This window comes from Hemitrygon akajei, chromosome 7, assembly GCF_048418815.1.
Source record: "Hemitrygon akajei chromosome 7, sHemAka1.3, whole genome shotgun sequence".
Classification (NCBI taxonomy): Eukaryota; Metazoa; Chordata; class Chondrichthyes; order Myliobatiformes; family Dasyatidae; genus Hemitrygon; species Hemitrygon akajei.
Genome location: NC_133130.1, coordinates 83,445,738 through 83,463,586, shown reverse-complemented (window position 1 = coordinate 83,463,586; position 17,849 = coordinate 83,445,738). Strand labels below are relative to the sequence as shown.

The 17,849-nt window shown below is 42.1% G+C and overlaps 1 protein-coding gene across 1 annotated transcript in view; it reads right to left on the bottom strand.

Annotated features, from left to right (window-relative positions):
- Positions 1 to 17,849, bottom strand: part of hao1 (hydroxyacid oxidase (glycolate oxidase) 1) — a 50,828-nt gene that overhangs the window by 16,120 nt on the left and 16,859 nt on the right. Inside the window, exons 3-5 of the mRNA XM_073051324.1 lie at positions 10,312 to 10,567; positions 4,134 to 4,306; positions 3,093 to 3,184 (exon numbers count right to left, since the gene is read on the bottom strand). Of these exons, the coding sequence (XP_072907425.1) occupies positions 3,093 to 3,184; positions 4,134 to 4,306; positions 10,312 to 10,567 (521 nt within the window). The remainder of the gene's footprint in view (positions 1 to 3,092; positions 3,185 to 4,133; positions 4,307 to 10,311; positions 10,568 to 17,849) is intronic.

The following is a 17,849-nucleotide window of genomic DNA, read 5'->3' as shown; positions in this document are numbered from 1 at the left end:
ACCACAGGAACCTCATATCCATTCAACAGACCCGTCAACTCAACCCACATCAAGCTCGTTACGTCCTCTTCTTCGAGCAATTCAACTTTACCATCTCCTACTGACCCAGCTCCACTAAGACTGACGCCCTGTCTGGACAGATTGATCTAGCAACGGAAATAAACTCTTAGCCCCATCATTCAGTCCTCCCTTATCTTCACCCTGATCGTCTGGGATCTTGAAAACAGAATCTGCTAGGCCCTACTGCATGGCCCTGCTCTGGCTGACACACCTGACAACTGCATGTATGTGCCGGCGGCTGTGCTCTCTGAGACACTCCAGTGGGGCCAGTCCTCACCCCTCGCTGGCTCACCAGGTACATGGCGGTCTCTGGATTTTCTGCGACGCCAATTCTAGAGGCCCACCACGTTCACAGATATACGTCAGTTTTTGGCTGCCTGCCCTCAATGTGCCCAGACCAATTCCTCCAACCAGAAACTCTTTGGGTTCCTGCAGCCCCTGCTGGTCCCTCAGTAACCATGGTCCTACATTGCCATTAATTTCATCATGGGTTTGCAACCTTCCGATGGGGTCATGGTGATCGTGATCTTGACAGTGGTGGACTAGATCTCCAAGGTGGCCCACTTTAGTGCTCTCCACTGAGATGACAGTCCTGGATCTCCAACACATAGTTTTCCCTCAGAACATTGTGTTGGACTGGGTCCCACAATTTGTCTCCTGCTTCTGGAGAGCTTTCTACTTCCTCCTCTGCACCTCAGTGAGCTTCTCCTCTGACCATCATCTGCAAACAAACAATTAGTCAGAAAGAGTCAATTAGCTTTGCCACCTCTAATCCTTCCACATGGAAGAAGTATCTGCTCTGTGCCAAACTGTCCCACGATCTACACACCCCCTCTGCCATGGGTCTGTTACCCTTTGAAGTGCTTTGTGGCTACCAACACCCATGTTTCCCCGTGGAGGAGCCAACAGTGGAAGTCCTGTCTGGAATGTTAGAGAAGGGCATGGAGGGTCACGCTAGCTGCCAACCGTGCCTACCGCTGCTAACCCAGCTACTCCAGCCTGGAGACAGTGTCTGGCATCCTACCTAGGATCTGTCCACATGCACCAACTCCCACCCCAGCTCATTGGAGCCTTTAAGATTACCTACAGCGTCAACCCAGTTACTTACTGTCTCCAGTTGCTACCGTTGCTCAGGATCACACCCATCGTGTTATTATCTTTGAAGTGTCCTGCCTCAAAGCCCATTGTCCATGGACTATTCAACCCATCCAGCCTGCATGTCCAGACCTAGGACAGTGAAAGGTGGTCCAGTGTACACAGTTGGCCGATTGATGGATTCACTCACTGTAGATTGGAATGAGCGTTATCTGGTCAACCGGAAAGGGTGCAGTCCAGAGGAATGGTTTTTGGTGTCATCCAGTTTCACTCTGGATCCTTTGCTCACCAAGGCGTTCCACTGGACTCATCCGAATCATCCTGGGATGTCAGGTGCCAGCCGCAGGGGTGGGGGAGAGTCCTGTCAGGCCTACACAGGCAGGCACTTCCCAGTTCCCACCCAGCAAACAGGAGTCACCTGCCACTTGTCTCCAACTCGTCATCTGAAGCCTATTTAAACCCAGCCAGTTGCTCCTAACTTTCAGTTATCCCACTGCCTGTTGTGTTTAGTATGTGTTCTCTCCTGTTTAGTGGCCCCCCTCGAAGCATGTTATTTTGCAGTTTATTATTAAAGTATAATTCACTGCTAAATCATCACTGCTGCTCTGCTTTTGGGTCAAGCCTTCTCTACGTCTCCTGACCACCAATTGGGCTGAAGGGCCTGATTCAAACCTGAATGACTCTGTGACTCCAAATCAGAAACTAATTTCATACCTGTCTGATTATTTATTAGAAATAATGATTACAGGAGGAATGGAGACAGGCTAACCCCTATTGACATTAATGGATCTGGGGTTGAGAGGGTGACAGCTTTAAATAGCTTCACATCACCGAGGACCTCACGTGGTCTGTACACACCAGCAATGTGGTGATAAAGCACTACAACGCCTCTTCCACCTCAGACATTTGAAGAAGGTTGGCATGAGTGCTCAAATCCTAAGGATTTTTACTGGGGCACAGTTGAGAGCATCCTGACTGGCTGCATCACTGCCTGGTATGGGAACTGTACTTCCCTCAACCGCAGGATTCTGCAGAGAGTGGTGCGGACAGCCCGGCACATCTGTAGACATGAACTTCCCACTACTCAGGATATTTACAGAGACAGATGCGTAAAAAGGGCTCGAAGGGCCATTGGGAACCCAAGTCACCCCAACCACTAACTATTCCAGCTGCTACCATCCGGGAAGCAGTACTGCAGCATAAAAGCCAGGACCAACAGGCTCCAGGACAGCTTCTTCCATCAGGTCATCAGACTGATTAATTCACACTGGTAGAATTGCAAGAAATAAAGTCAATTCAATTCAATACAAAACCACTATATTTTCTCTAGTATAATACCCATCCTTCAGGAAAGGAGCCAGCCTGGATTACTTGTTTATTTATTTTAAAGATACTGTGTGAAACAGATATTTTTGGCCCAATGAGCTGCACCGCCCAGAAACCCACCTATTTAACACCAGCCTAATCACAGGACAATTTACAATGACTAATTAACCTATTAACAGGTACGTCTGTGTACTGTGGAAGGAAACTGGAGCACCCAGAGCAAACCTGTGTGGTTCACACGGAGAATGTAATAACTCCTTACAGATGGTGTCAAAATTGATCTGTGAGCTTCAGAACACCCTGAGTTGTTAAGGCATTTTGCTAACTGCTATGCTACCGTGGCACCCAAAATAAGCAATGGTACTAAGGGATAATATTTAGCAGAGAGCTGGAACATTTCAACAATTGTTTTGAGGGACTGAGGTGTATTATAGGTCTCAGCCCTGTGCACCAAATAAAACATTTTGCCCTCCCAAAGCATTACTATGTCCATTACATTCATGGTAATATCACCAGTACATCTTAATGTTATGCTACAGTGAAACCCAAAAGACATTCATTGCATCTGATATCATACATAGTAGACTGGCAGCAAATGGGAGTTAGCTTACAGTTGCTGGTACACAATCCAGTTGCCTTGCTCCATGATTTGATACAAGTATTCCAACAATTCCATGCTTAACCGCTTCTCTGGCATCATCGGCTAAAATTACAAAGCCCTGGCAGTTAGTAACAGGATCTAAAATAGTTTCTAGTCAAAATAAAATAACAGCATCTGTACAAACATTCAGGAATGACTAAATAAACTGTGAAAGTGCAAGTTTCCCCAAACTTGTCAGGTCCAGCAAGTCAGACTTCTGTCTTTACACTTTCACGGTCCTTGGCTTTTGTTATCCTTCTTCTCCACGTTGTGGGTAAGGTCCCGCCTGTGGTATAGTTTTGCATCCAGCATGTCAGTCGGGTTACTTCGTATTATTCCGTGCCATTTATCTCAATTAAGAAACCCTTTCCACCAGATGTTTTTGTATAGATTTAAGTTATTAATATGATTATAGTAATAATCACTGTTTAATTTAACTGTTTCACCAGGTTATACCAACATGATTGATTGCTGAATTTGTTAAAGAATAATAAAATGCCATAGGAAAATGAAGTACATCTGTCTCCTCTTGTATCATCTGTATCATACTTCGATTTCTAAAGTAGCTTTCTCTTCAAATATAAATTATTCTTTCTACTCCATTTATCACAAAACTCAGGGAAAAAAAAGCTACAGACAAAATAATTCTCTTCTGTTGAATGTTACTCACCTACAAAGGATATATTGTATTAAGGATAAAGCTTTCATTAAACAGCATCTGGTTAGCTACGAAACACCAAGTTCACTCTCGTGCAATCATCGCACAGGCTTATGATTATTTATTGATGACAATTAAGCACCATGAAAGTGAAATATGGCTCGCAGAATATCGTAAATCACTCAATGGTCACTTCACATCTTCGCACTTTTAAGGCTTCATTAGGAAAGCATGCACCAAAAATCATGGGAAGGAAGAGTGTGTTTATTACACAGCAGGAGAAGAGCTGAGTGCTTAACTCTAACATGGTACCTTGCACCTGTGGTTAGGAATACCTTAGGTCGAGTTGCATACCTCTCAAGATGCCCTTGAGAACAATAGGTAGTTTGGTCAGTTGACTCAGCCAGTCAATATCCTGCCATTTTATAGTGGGGTCAATCGCATTGGCTGTGTAAACAGCCAATCCACTGTCCTCTCCATAGTCCTTTTTGGAAAATGCCAAATCAAGGCTCTCGAAGTTTGCCATCCTGAAAACAAACAGATCATAATAAGAAGCTTGGTCTCATCTATTGACAGTCATGCAAATAAACTGATAGGAAGGCCTTCAGCCAAGGGCTTATTTGGTTCAAGGTCTCTGCCTTATCATGCTGTTGTTCACTTCATTCTATTTTGTGAACCTCTGTTCCCTATTGGTTTTCTCTGACGCTAGGCATCACTTTAAAATTTCCAGAAATTTTAAGACTAGTCTAATTTGAATCCTAAATTCATACGCTTCTAGGCTGAGGTGCATACACAGATTAGGATATTCCTGCCATTTCTCAGATAGTTTCAATGCTCTGCCCGAAGACTTGCCTTGCATCAGATTTGTCCTGAGTTCAGCCACCGATCCACTTTCCAATGAAGAAAATAAACAATATTACAACCATCCTCCATGGAATGACCTACACCATATTTGAATATTAACTTAGCAAAGTTTTAAGTATGAACGTCATTCTTCTGGCGTTTCTTAAACAAGATGGAAATCTGCAATTAATACAATCACGCTGGAAATAAGGCAACATCTGACAGAGTCAAAGTCGAGTTTATTGTCATTTGCAGAGGTGAAATGAAAAACTTACTTGAAACAGCATCACAGTCATGCAGTATCACATAAGCAGCATTCACAAAAAAGAAACACAAAAACTAAACGTGAATAATACACTTTTTACAAGAAAATGCAAATTAGAATTTTTAAAAATCCATTTTAGTGTAAACTGATCAAAAATTACTCACAGTAACTCACAAAAAGTTGGAGAAACTCAGCAGGCATCTCTGGAAAAGAGTAAACCGTTTCAGGCCGAGACCCTTCAACAGGACTGGGATAAAAAAGATGAGACGTCAGAGTAGGAAGGTGGGGAAAGGGGAGGAAGAAGTACAAGGTGGTAAGTAATCGGTGAAACCTGGAGAGAGGGAAAGGGTGAAGTAAAGAGCTGGGAGGTTGATCGGTGAAAGAGATAAAGGGCAGGAGAGGGGGGAATCTGATAAGAACGGAAGAAGGCCACGGAAGAAAGGGAAGTAGGAGGAGCATCAGAGGGAGGTGATGGGCAGGTAAGGTGAGAGAGGGAAATAGGAATGGGGAATGGTGAAGGTGGGGGGCATTTATGGAAGTTGGAGAAACTGATATTCGTGCCATCAGGTTGGAGGCTACCCAGATGGAATATAAAGTGTTGCTCCTCCAACCTGAGTGTGGCCTCATCGCGGCAGTAGAGGAGGCCATGGTCAAACATGATGGATTGGGAATGGGAAGTAGAATTAAAGTAGGTGGCCACTGGTAGATCCCACCTTTTTCTGGCAGACGGAGTGTAGGTGCTCGGCAAAACAGACTCCCAGTCTACACAGGAGGCCACACCAGGTGTACTGCACACAGTAGATGTCCCCAAAGACTCACAGGTGATGTGTCACCTCACCTGGAAGGACTGTTTGGGGCCCTGAATGATAGTGAGGGACAGGCATAGCACTTGCTTCACTTGCAAGGAAAAGTGCCAGGAGGGACCCAGGAGGGAGATCTGTGGGGAGGGACGAATGGACAAAGGAGTCACATAGGAAGAAATCCATGCACAAAGCAGTTCGTAGTGTTGTTGAACTGAAAATCGTCAGGGTTTTACTGTGGACAGAAGCAGGGTTCTGACAATTGGCATTGTCCTGAAACATCTACTTCTTTCCTCTCTCTGCAGATTAACCTTCTTCTCTGTCAGATGCTCTGCCGCACTCAGTATTTCAATCATTTCCTCTCTGTTTTACAAATGAAATCTGCAATCTTAGTTGCTCCACAGAATGGAAATGGGAATTTGAACTAACTGAATTTCTCTGCAAAAGGCAGTCAGCAGTTGATAGTTTGAATTGCCTACTTTTCTGTCATAATAAGTTTACAATTCTATTCAAATGATTCTGAGCAGCATGTGTAGTATCAAATCTTCTATAATATTATGTGAAAGAACACATGCTCTGTGGAACAACTGAAGGGAGCAACAAAAGAAGGGATTTCAAGGTGACCACCCATAATAATTCTGCTTCACATTCTCATTCTAACTTGTCGGTCCATGGACTCCCCACGATGAGGCCACTCTCAGGTTGGAGAAGCAACGACTCATATTCTGCCTGGAAAGTCTCCCTCCTGTTGGCATGAACATTGACTACTCTAACCATCTGGTAATTTCTCCCCCTCCCCCTTTCTTCTTCTTCAATTCCACATCCTGGCTCCACTCATACCTCCCTCTGGTGCCCCTCCCATGATCCACTCACCTCTCCTGTTAGATTCCGTCTTCATCAGCCATTTCATTTCCACCTATCACCTTCTTACTTCATCACCCCTCCCACACACTTTACTCCTCACCTAACTTCAGCTATCACCTGCCAGCTTGTACTCCTTCCCCTTTCAAACATCCCCCCCAAACCCCGATCTTCTTATTGTGGCTATTTCCCCATTCCCTTCTAGTCCTGATGAAGGGTCTTGGCCTAAAACTTCGACTGCCTGTTCCTCTCCATAGATGCTGTTTGATGCTGAGTTCATCCAGCATCCATTTGCTTTGGATTTCCAGCATCTGCAGGACCTCTTGTATTTAACATTTGTTTTCATTCAACAATGCCGTGAATATAAACTGTAAATTGAACATGAAAATAGTTAGCTTGCCTACTTGATGCAGCAATACCACTATCTAGAACAGGGGTCCAACTTGGATTCCATGGACCCCTCAGTTAAGGTATAAAAAAGGTTAGGAACCCCTGATCGAGAAGAAACAGAGCTACCAAGCTCGCTTCTACCAAGGAAATATGAGGAATATGATCTATTGTCACAGTTTGTACTGTTTGTTCTCTCTTCCGTACAAAAAGCTTTCTTTAAGATTTTAGAAAGGAGACTTCACTTCCATCCTATCTTGATTGCATTGATTAAAATACATTTGAATAAAACAAGCTACTTTTACATGAGAAACAATGAATTGGAATTGAACACACTTAGAGTAGATGTTAAAGGGAAAACATTTCAGAAACAACGGTGTATTTTTACCAGGAGCAAGTACAGCAGAAACTTACATTACACTCATTTCTGATCACATTTCAGGAAGAAAACAAAAAAAAACACAAAATATTGGAACAACTCAGCAAATCAGGCAGCATCTGTGGAGAGGGAAACAGTCAATGTTTTGGTCTACGACTTCCACTCAGGAGGAACTTGTATTTCCATGGAGCCTCACCATTCCACCAAAATCCTGCAAGATGCTTCGCGGCCAAATAATTCATCTTTGACAAATAATAACTGATTTTAAATAGACAAATTACTTTAAAATATGAGTTTCGCAATTTTTTAAAAATTTATACTTCGATATTGTTTATTGTCATTTGTCAACACACAAGTGTAAAGGAGAACAAAATGATTGTTACTCTGGATTCAATGCAGCATAAAAAACACACAATATGCATAAAGAACACAATAAAAACAATAAATAAATATATATAAGATTAGTTTATATACAAGTTCTGATTTTATGTGCATAAAGTAACTACGGGAGTATCAGAGCATAAGGTGACTCTGATAGGAAATGATAAAGCAGTGGTGGCGAGGAGTGTGGTGGAGTGGGTTAATGGGTGGAGGTGTTGATCAGCCTGACGGCTTGGAGGAAGTAACTGGTTTGAAATCTAGTGTTCCTTGCATGGATTACGGAGCCTCTTCCCTGATAGCAGTGGGACAAACTGGCCACGAGCAGGCTGGATGCGATATTTATTTTGCAATGTGTTCGCTAAGGTCACGCACAATCAACCTTTGATATAAGCAGGAATGTCCTGCACTACTTAAACCAGATCTGCCTCCCTAGCAGGAATCTTTGTTAAGTACTTGGTATCAGCTCTGCTGCACTTCAAACTAGAAAGAAGTCCCAGTTTGTCCATCTTCCCTGAAACCCGAAGTGAGTATGACTCTTCAGGCCCTCAACAACCTTCCACACTCCAGGCACCCGAAAGATGAGATGTTAATCCAAACAACACACACAAAATGCTGGTGGAACACAGCAGACCAGGCAGCATCTATAAGGAGAAGCACTGTCGACATTTCGGACCAAATTTCCAGCATCTGCAGATTTCCTCGTGTTTGCATGTTAATCCAAAGCCGACTTTCCTCTCTGGGGCAGATTTTTATGTGCAGCTGCCTGCTGTATTTGTCCACATTACAACACTGACATCCAAAGCACTCTTTTGACTGTGGTGTGTAATGGGGTGTTCAGAGATTATTGGAAATTTGACTTATCATAGCCACGTAAAGCATGACAAGACCTTTGCGTTATTACACCCCATCTCAGATTCCACGCACACATAGTGTTCTTTGCAGAACCAAAATTATTACTTGGATATGAATGCAATATATCCCAGTCAGTATATAATTGCGATACAGATAAGAACTGTTCTGGTACAAGATAATCTTAGCGATAGTTTAAAACTTATGGTAACTCTCAGGTAAATGAATATTCATACTATGGCAGTACTTCAGAATAAATATTGATCCTAATGACCTGGATCAATATTTACCATTCATTCAACATTACCAAAATAATTTTCTGGTCCTAATCCCCTGCCATCTTGTGGGCCATGTAGAACTGTGTGCCATATTCTCAACTCTGCAACGGTGCCTCCAGTTAAGCTGCAAAGTGCTTTAGAATACCTAGAGATAGTAAAATTCACCACACTGGTGGAAGACTCCCTTATCAGTCAGCTATTCAAGGCAAAGAACATCTAAAGAGAGCATTACCTGGGGTTACCATTTTGTTGTGGAAAGCCCTCAGGAGCAACATAAGTATTGCTGATTTTCCTCTAGTCGATGTTTCTGTTTAGAATAGGTGAGAAGGGGTGTGTGGAGTAGGGCTGCATTGAAGCTCTGTGATGCATGGTAAATGCAATGGTGATCAGGAGTCAAAGCATCTCTTTTGGGTGGGAGGCAGAATTAGGAAATCAAGATAATGGAGGAGGGGAGACAAGTTGAATATCTGCATTGAAAGGGGGAACAGGGGTTGAGGAATGAACAGTAAGTAACAAACCTAACTGGCATGAGTCCCAGGCCAGGAAGATCAGCTTTACCGAGTGTGCCCTTGATTTCACTCACAGAACAATGTGGTCCAAATTCCTTTGCAATGTCCCAAGAGGGGACTTGTACAGGGAAGGTTGTCATGCACATCCCTTATGTAGAAGTTTCATTATAGGCTGCAAGGACCTCTAGGGGCATGAAATGCCTAGTCAAGTTTCCTGAATGTTGCTAAACCACCAAAAAATTTATGCTCCCAGTTTCAGTTTGGGGGGAAAACAATTTTCAGTCAAAAAATAACAAGATTGTGGGACTGAATTTCTATGCATCTGAGAGGTCTTTGAGAAACAACAAACACAGAACAGATTCATAAGCATAACCACACTGGGTTAAAAGTTTCCCTCCGTGTGTTATTCATTGTAAACCTGGAACCGCATTTTCAATACCACTGCAAATTCCACACAGATGATATCTTATTCCTGCGTTAATAAGTGCAGATTGTTTTTTTTTATCCCCTGGAAAATACAGCAGTCAATGTTCTTGAAGCTGAACCTTGCTTTTGTGTAAAATCTGCCACTCTACATTGAACTTAACGGTGGTAAGATTGAACCCAAATCAGATAAAGTAACAAAAATGGAAATGAAAATAAAACAAATGCAGATGTTAGAAATCTGAAATAAAAACAGAAAGCACAGAAAGACACAGTTGGCCAGGCAGCTTCTATGGTGAGAGAAACAAAGGTAGCATTTCAGATCAATGATGTTACATCAGAACTAACAAAGAGACACCTGATACAGTAGGTCTGTTTCTCTTTCAATAGATGCTGAATAACCTGTTGAGTGTTTCCAACATTTTGTGTTTTTGCTGCAAAGACTGTAAATAATTTCCATCTTATCTGCCTTCAGGCTGGCATTACCTGAATGGTGTGCTATACCTGCGGAAGAACAAAGACAATAGAGAGCATTTGTTATCATACCCCAATATTACCTGAGGTGTGGGGGGAGCTTAAACTTGTTTCGCACATCCGCTAAGCGTTTCCCCAGGTACGGTGTGTCTACGGTCAGAAAGATTCCTTGGTAGCCTGCCTTCTCAGCTCTTCTTACAAGAGACTTGGTCAGCATCCGGTCCTTGTAGATGTATAACTGCAGCCAACGGAGGGCACTGGGTGCAGCTCCCGCCACCTGCTCGATGCTGGACGTAGCCCAGGTGCTGAGCATCATGCCCGTGCCCTGTGAGCTGCAGGCTGCAAACCCCAGCAGAGGTGAGAGAAGAAGAATGTCAGATGCAGACCTAATTGTCAAGCAAGTATTAGAAGCTCAACCTTCACATCGAAAGGCAGAGCGCACTCAGTAAGACAGCATTTGTATATTTTATATTCAAAGTTCAAACTTTTAAGTAAATTTATTATCAAAGTATGCATATGGCACTATGTGCTACTTTGCAATTCATTTTCTTGCAGGTATTCACAGTAGATCAAAGAACTAAAATAGAATCAATGAAAAACTACACACAAGCTATCACTTGATCGTAATTCTTTGGTTTTTATTACTGTCTGGTATCTAGATATTATACTTGTCTCAGAAAGAGGCAATGCAGGACAACCATGCATTGGGAATGTAAGTTAAACATGGCTGATGCACATGTCCACAATGGAATCATTTTGAGCAATTGGCTTTTTCTTTCAGGACCTCTGAGTGAATAGTTGCAGAGATCGTAGTTGAATGGATCCATTCTGTCAATCAAACTAAGCAGGTGTCTCGGTGGATGGCAGTTCATTTGGGACAGCAAACATAACCAGCTAACCCCTAGTCACTGATCTCTGAAGGAAGATAACCCCTAGTCACTGATCTCTGAAGGAAGATAACCCCTAGTCACTGATCTCTGAAGGAAGATCAGAGGTGAAGACTGTAGTGTTGCACTAACCAAGTATATTGATGACAATCTGCAATCATTGACATTGGTTGGGCCTAATCTGTAGTATTGTGTGCAGACAATCACCAACCTACAGGAAAGATAGTGGTAATATTGAAAGTGTACAGAGAAAATTTACAAGGATGTTGCCAAGTTTTGAGGACCTGATTTACAGGGAAAGGTCGAATAGGTTCGGACTTTACCCCTAGCACATATGAGAATAAGGGGAGATATGATAGAGGTATACAAAATCATGACGGAGATAGGACAAATGCAAGCAGGTTTTTTCCAATGAGGTTGGGTGAGACTAGAGCTGAAGGTCATGGGTTAAGGGTGAAAGGTGAAGTGTTTAAGGGAACATGAGGGGAAACTTCTTCAGTCAGAGGGTTGTGAGAGTATGGAACGAGCTGCCAGCACAAGTAATCAATGTAGTTTGTATTTCAACATTTAAGAGAAGTTTAGATAAGTACAGAGATGGAAGGGCTATGGAGAGCAATGGCCCAGGTGCAGGTCAATGGGACTAAGCAGAATAGTATTTGCAATGGACTAGATGGGCTGAAGGGCCAGTTTCTGTGCTGTTGATCTCTATCACTGTGGTATTAATTCCAGAACTGGAAATGCATCACCATTGATGATGGCAGAATAACGAAAATCTATCCCCAACAGTGCAGCACAGAGTCAGATAAATTGTGGCATTCTGAAATAGAAACAGAAAGTCACCAGGTCAGGTAGCATCGGGGAAGAGAGAACTGAGCTGATGTCTCAGGCTTCAATGGAAGTTGTTTAAATAATAGTGTCTGTTGACTGCTATGCGTTAGCGTTGGATGAAGGTAGTGGTGGTGCTGAGAGGTAGAACATATCTCCGGGCTCATAGCCATTGTACATTGTGAGGTACAGCCCACGATTTACTCTGAAAACGGTCAATTTAAGCGCCAACAGACAATTTGTGGAATTATGACAATTTCACACAAACTAAGGGGACAATGCTTCCATGCTTACACATCAATTACCTGTTTCAATTCATTCTATACTGCTTACTGCAAAGTGGTCCCTTGGTTTGGCTAAGTCTGAAGTTACTCAGGCATTGCCACTCTATTCTGGAATAGCTTTTCACAAAATGCATCCTCTAAATAATTCAGCCTGACAGCCTGGGCCCTGAAGAATTTCTAAAGGATCCCAGCCCACACTACCAATGGAAGCTCAAGTCTAAACCAGTCATTCCAACCTTAAAATACTGCTGATCAAAGATAAGCATGGGAAAATTATTCAATTAGCTTAAATTTTAGAAAAATTAACAGTACTTCATGGCCTGACTATATAGGTAGAGGACTAGTTCACCTGTGGCTATGTAACTAGTGGGCCAGAGCTTCTACTGCTCTCTGACCTCAGCAGCCATGGGAACCTGACATTACTCCTGTTCAAAACAAGTCCAAACCAGTGCCAAGTTCACCACATGAACCACAGCCACACACGCTAGGACTGATGCTGCCACAAGAGGCCCAGTCAATGAACCAGCTGAAAAACACTTTGACAGCTAACAAAGTCAGCCATTGGGCTTTGCCAGCTGTCAAAGCTGTCAGAATTTATTGATTTTTGCTGAATGTTCCTGACATTCCAAATCCCTTTGCAATCCAATCAAACAATCTGACACTAAGGGAATAATTAAGTACTAAAAACAATACCTAAAACGAAGAAGTACTGTATAATTGCATAATTCAAACAAAACTCTATTCATTTATGAATACACAAATTGACTTACGGACTATCCGCCTTTGAAGTCAAAGGATGGGTTACAATTTTACAGAAGTCCATTAGATTTTTTTCTGTGATTTGGACAACACACAAAAATCACTCGGTATGTTAACAATAAACACAAGAGGTTCTCTAGATGCTGGAAATCTTGAGCAACACACAAAGTGCTGGAGGAACTCAGCAAGTTAGGCAGCAGATATGGTACTCATACCTCCACAGTCTTGTATTCAATATTATTGTAATGAATATATCAAAAACACATAAATAAGGCTGATTAGAAAGAACAGTTACTAAACACAGAGGGGGGAGAAGAAACTAGTATTGATATTCCTTAAGTACAAATGTATGCATGTACGTCAGAGTTTGAATTTAATAATGTTATGCGAGCTCATTGATATGTAGAGTGTACATTGTCTATAACCTGGGGATGGCCTGTGTAATCATTCATGCAGCTAATCCTCTTCATAAAGAAGAGAAAATCTTCAGATGCTGGATAGCTTGTACAACACATACAAAATGCTGGAGGAACTCAGCAGGCCAGGCAGCATCTATGGAATGTTGACTGTACTTTTTTCCATAGATGCTGCCTCTCCTGCTGATTTCCTCCAGCATTTTGTGTGAGTTAATCCTCTTCATTCTGTTGAAGAGGCTCACTAATCCTGCATGAAATCACACAGCTGCAGCTTCATAGCCCACTGCTGAATTGGATAAGGAATCTAATGTCAGAGCACAAATGGGGAAGTACTGACAAAGTCTGACTGGCAAATCCTGCACTTTAATGATGGCCGGAAAATCCTGAGATTACACAGAAAAGTTCCTGAAGTTCTATGTTCCAGTCAGTTCTGGCCCATTGCAATGAGAGTGGGTGGAAAATTTAGCACACTGGTCTCCCGAAATTGTTTGCAGAGATTCAAGAAGCCATTCTAGACTGAGAATTGACTACAATTATTGTCAGATCCTCTAGGCTAAATTACTACCGTGATGTGGTGAACTACATATACCTGTCTGGACACGCCCCCCCTGCTGACTGCTCCTGTGGCTCCTCCCATAGACCCCGGTATAAAGGCGATTGAGGCCTGAGCCCAGCCCTCATTCTCCAGGATGTAGTATTGTGGTCAATTGCTGCTTGTTCTTTCTTCCAGTCAATAAAAGCCGATATCTCACCTCACATCTCAGAGAGTTATTGATGGTGCATCACGTGGTAAATAACAAACATTAAATAATTTGAGATTTAATTGGCAATTTTCTAAAACATTGATTTAGTAACTCGTTAAAAGTAAACACAGCCCAGAAGAGTGGATGTCAAAGTATTTCTCATACTACACAGCAGATATTTTTATCTGAAGAAATACAGTAGAAGAAACTAACAACAGTTCTGGGGGAGTATTTGTCATTCCTGAAAGGTGTTTAATGTCCAACTCAGGCTCTGCACTTTTCTAGCAATTAGAGGTGGTAATAAAGAAGATAACGCTGATCTACTGTAAATCTTACCGCCTTATCAGACAGGACAGATGGGTGGAATTGTTCATGCCCTGTTTCACCTTTCAAGTCATAGCTGCAGTGCAGTCAGATGTGGCTTCTCCCCCCAATCTTTCTCCATTGCCACCAGCATTCCCAGAAGATCACTTTGAAAAGAAAAATAAAAACTACAGCTATGAGGATCCCTGCAGCATCCGATAACCCTGTGATCTCTGTCTCGGAGGTTGACGTCAGGCCGCCCTTCAAGAGGGTAAACCTTCACAAGGCAGCAGGTCCCAATGGAGTAACTGGTAAGGCTCTGAAAACCTGTGCCAACCAGCTGGCGGGTGTGTTCAAAGACATTTTCAATCTCTCACTGCCACAGTCAGAAGTTCCCTCCCGCTTCAAAGGGGCAACAATTACACCAGTGCCCAAGAAGGGCAGGGTGAGCTCACATCTACGGTGATGAAATGCTTTGAGGGATTGGTTATGGCTAGAATCACCTCCTGTTTCAGGAAGGTCCTGGACCCACAGCAATCTGTCTATCACCACAATAGGTCTACAACGGACATGATCTCAGTGGCTCTCCACGCAGCCTTGGATCACCTGGACAATACAAATACCTATGTCAGGATGCTGCTTATAGACTATAGCTCAGCATTTAGCACCATCGTTCCTACAGTCCTCATCGAAAAGCCACAGAACCTGGGCCTCTGTACCTCCCTCTACAATTGAATCCTTGACTTCCTAACTGGAAGACCACAATCTTTGGGGAATTGAAAATAACATCTCCACCTTGCTGACAATTAACACTGGTCCTCCGCGGAGATGAGCGCTTAGCCCCGCTCTACTCTCTCTATATCGATGTCTGTGTGGCTAGGCATAGCTCAAACAGCATCTATAAATTTCTTGATAATACAAACCATTGTTGGCAGAATTTCAGATGGTGATAAAAGGCACACAGGAGTGAGATATACCAGTTAGTTGAGTGGTGTCACAGCAACAACCTTGTACTTAACATCAGCAAGACCAAAGAACTGATTGTAAACTTCAGGAAGGGTAGGACAACGAAACACAAACCAATCCTCATCAAGGGGTCAGGAGTGGACAGAGTGAGCAATTTCTAGTTTCTGGGTGTCGATATCTCTGAGGACCTAACCTGGACACATCATATTGATGCAGCTATAAAGAAAGCAAGACAGTGGCTATATTTCTTTAGGAGTTTGAGGAGATTTGGTTTGTCAACTCGAGAACTTCAAATACACTGTGGAGAGCATTCTGACTGGCTGCATGGGTGGGGGGGCGGGGGGGCTACTGCACAAGATTGAAATAGGTTTCAGAAACTTGTAAAATTAGTCAGCTCCATCATGGGTACCAGCCTCCATAGTATCCAAGATATCTTCAAGGAGCGGTGCCTTAGGAAGGTGACATCCATTTGTAAGGACCCCCATCACCCAGGACATGCCCTCTTCTCATTGTTACCATCAGGTAGGAGATACAGAAGCCTGAAGGCACACACTCAGTGATTCAGGAACCACTCCTTCCCCTCTGTCATCCGATTTCTAAATGGACATTGAATCCATGAACACTACTTCACTACTTGTTTTATTTCTGTTATTTTGCACTGTTCATTTTAATTTAACTATTTAACAAACATATAAACTTAATGTAACTCTTTTTTTTCCTCTGTATCATGTATTTCATAAAATTAGCAAATTTCATGACATAAACCAGTGACATTAAATCTGATTCTGACTCTATCCATGCCCCTCTTCTTCTTTTCATCTCTGCCCCCCGCCCCCCCAGCAACACCTCCCTTGGGCTTCACATGCTTGCTCACACCCAACCTCCCTTACCAATCGTTTTATTTATCTGTTAACTCCTGATAACTCCTACTGTGTTAACTTATTTGTAATTGATTAATCTCTAGCTACACTTCTTGGAAGGTTTTAGTTAACCCTTACCACCTCTATCTATTACCTCAGTCAGTGCACTGCACTGTAAACAAAACCATTTATTATAATGCTGTTTATATTGTAAATACATGCTGGTGTACATGCATTTATGCACATTTTATTCCATACCTGTACTTCTAATTTTATTTTTATATAATTATTTATTTTGTGTAACTATTGAACGTTGTTGTTTTTTTTGTGCATGTCATATCAACACACTACGGCAAGTTCCTAATACATGCAAATGTAAATGGTGATTCAAGTTGATCCTGGATCCTAGATACTTAGAGGGTGCTATATAAATTCAAGTAGTTATGTTGTTCTCAAAGCGACTCACTATACATTTACACACCAACTTTGAACCTAAAAACAAATATTTTAAGTACAGCATTCTTCAATCTTTATAAATTTGGTCCAACAAGTGGGTTTCCAGTGCTTCCTTTTTTTAATTCTGAAGTCAGAAGATCTAACTACCGTGCTACTATTGTATCCTAGAGCAGACAGTTGCAGAATATGAGTTGTGAGCAGAGCAATTTTTCTTCCAAAACTGACACAGTTTTTAAACATTGTTTACGTGATCTGCATGTCTTCAAATAGCTTTCAGCTTTTCTTTTGTGCCCTCTATGATTAGATTGTGTCCTTGTAATAGCTGTGGCTGAAATAATAAAGTTAATAATCACTTTATGCTAAATGCAAAGCTTATCTAAATAAAGGATGTTGTGTGGCACAAAAACTTCAGCTGGTTACACATTTCTCTTGAGCTGACCCTAGTCCATGCAAGCAAAATTTCTCTTCGCTTTCATCCCTTCCTTAATGGGCCCAGCTTCCTGGAGGTGATGTGCAATTAGTGTCATAGTAAAAGACCAATAATTGGGCTATCTATAGTATAAATTTAAATAGTCCTCTATGGTCAATTTATGTGTAAATTTAAGGCCATTGTAAATTGGATGAGGTAAATTGTTAAAATGAATGCAGTCCAGGTGTCTGATACCAGATTTCTATTTTAGGCCAAGATCCCACTGTAGTTTCTGAACCAATGTTGAGATGTGGGACGTATTCAACAACACTTAGTTTACTCAAAGCTAAGATATAAACAGCAAATGCCGGCAGGTCAGGCAGCATCTGTGGAAAGAGAAATAATTAACATTTTAGCTCTGAAACCTGAATATTTTTGAGTTTAATTCCCTCAAGAGTAAGTTTTGTGTGTGTGTGTGTGTTTTTTTTAATACACTGGTCTAAGTGGCCCCAGCTCCTGATCCTCTTTCCAAGGTTCCACTAATACTGGAAAGAAAACCTGCAAATATACAGGCCCTGTTAGGTATGTTTTTCATATTAACAAATATATAGTTTAGGAAACTGAAGTTTTCACCAATGCAAGTGGAAAGTGGGTGAGTGCAGTTTTTTTAAAGTCATTCTGAAGACTGGGAGCTTTCAATGCATTTTTTTTGT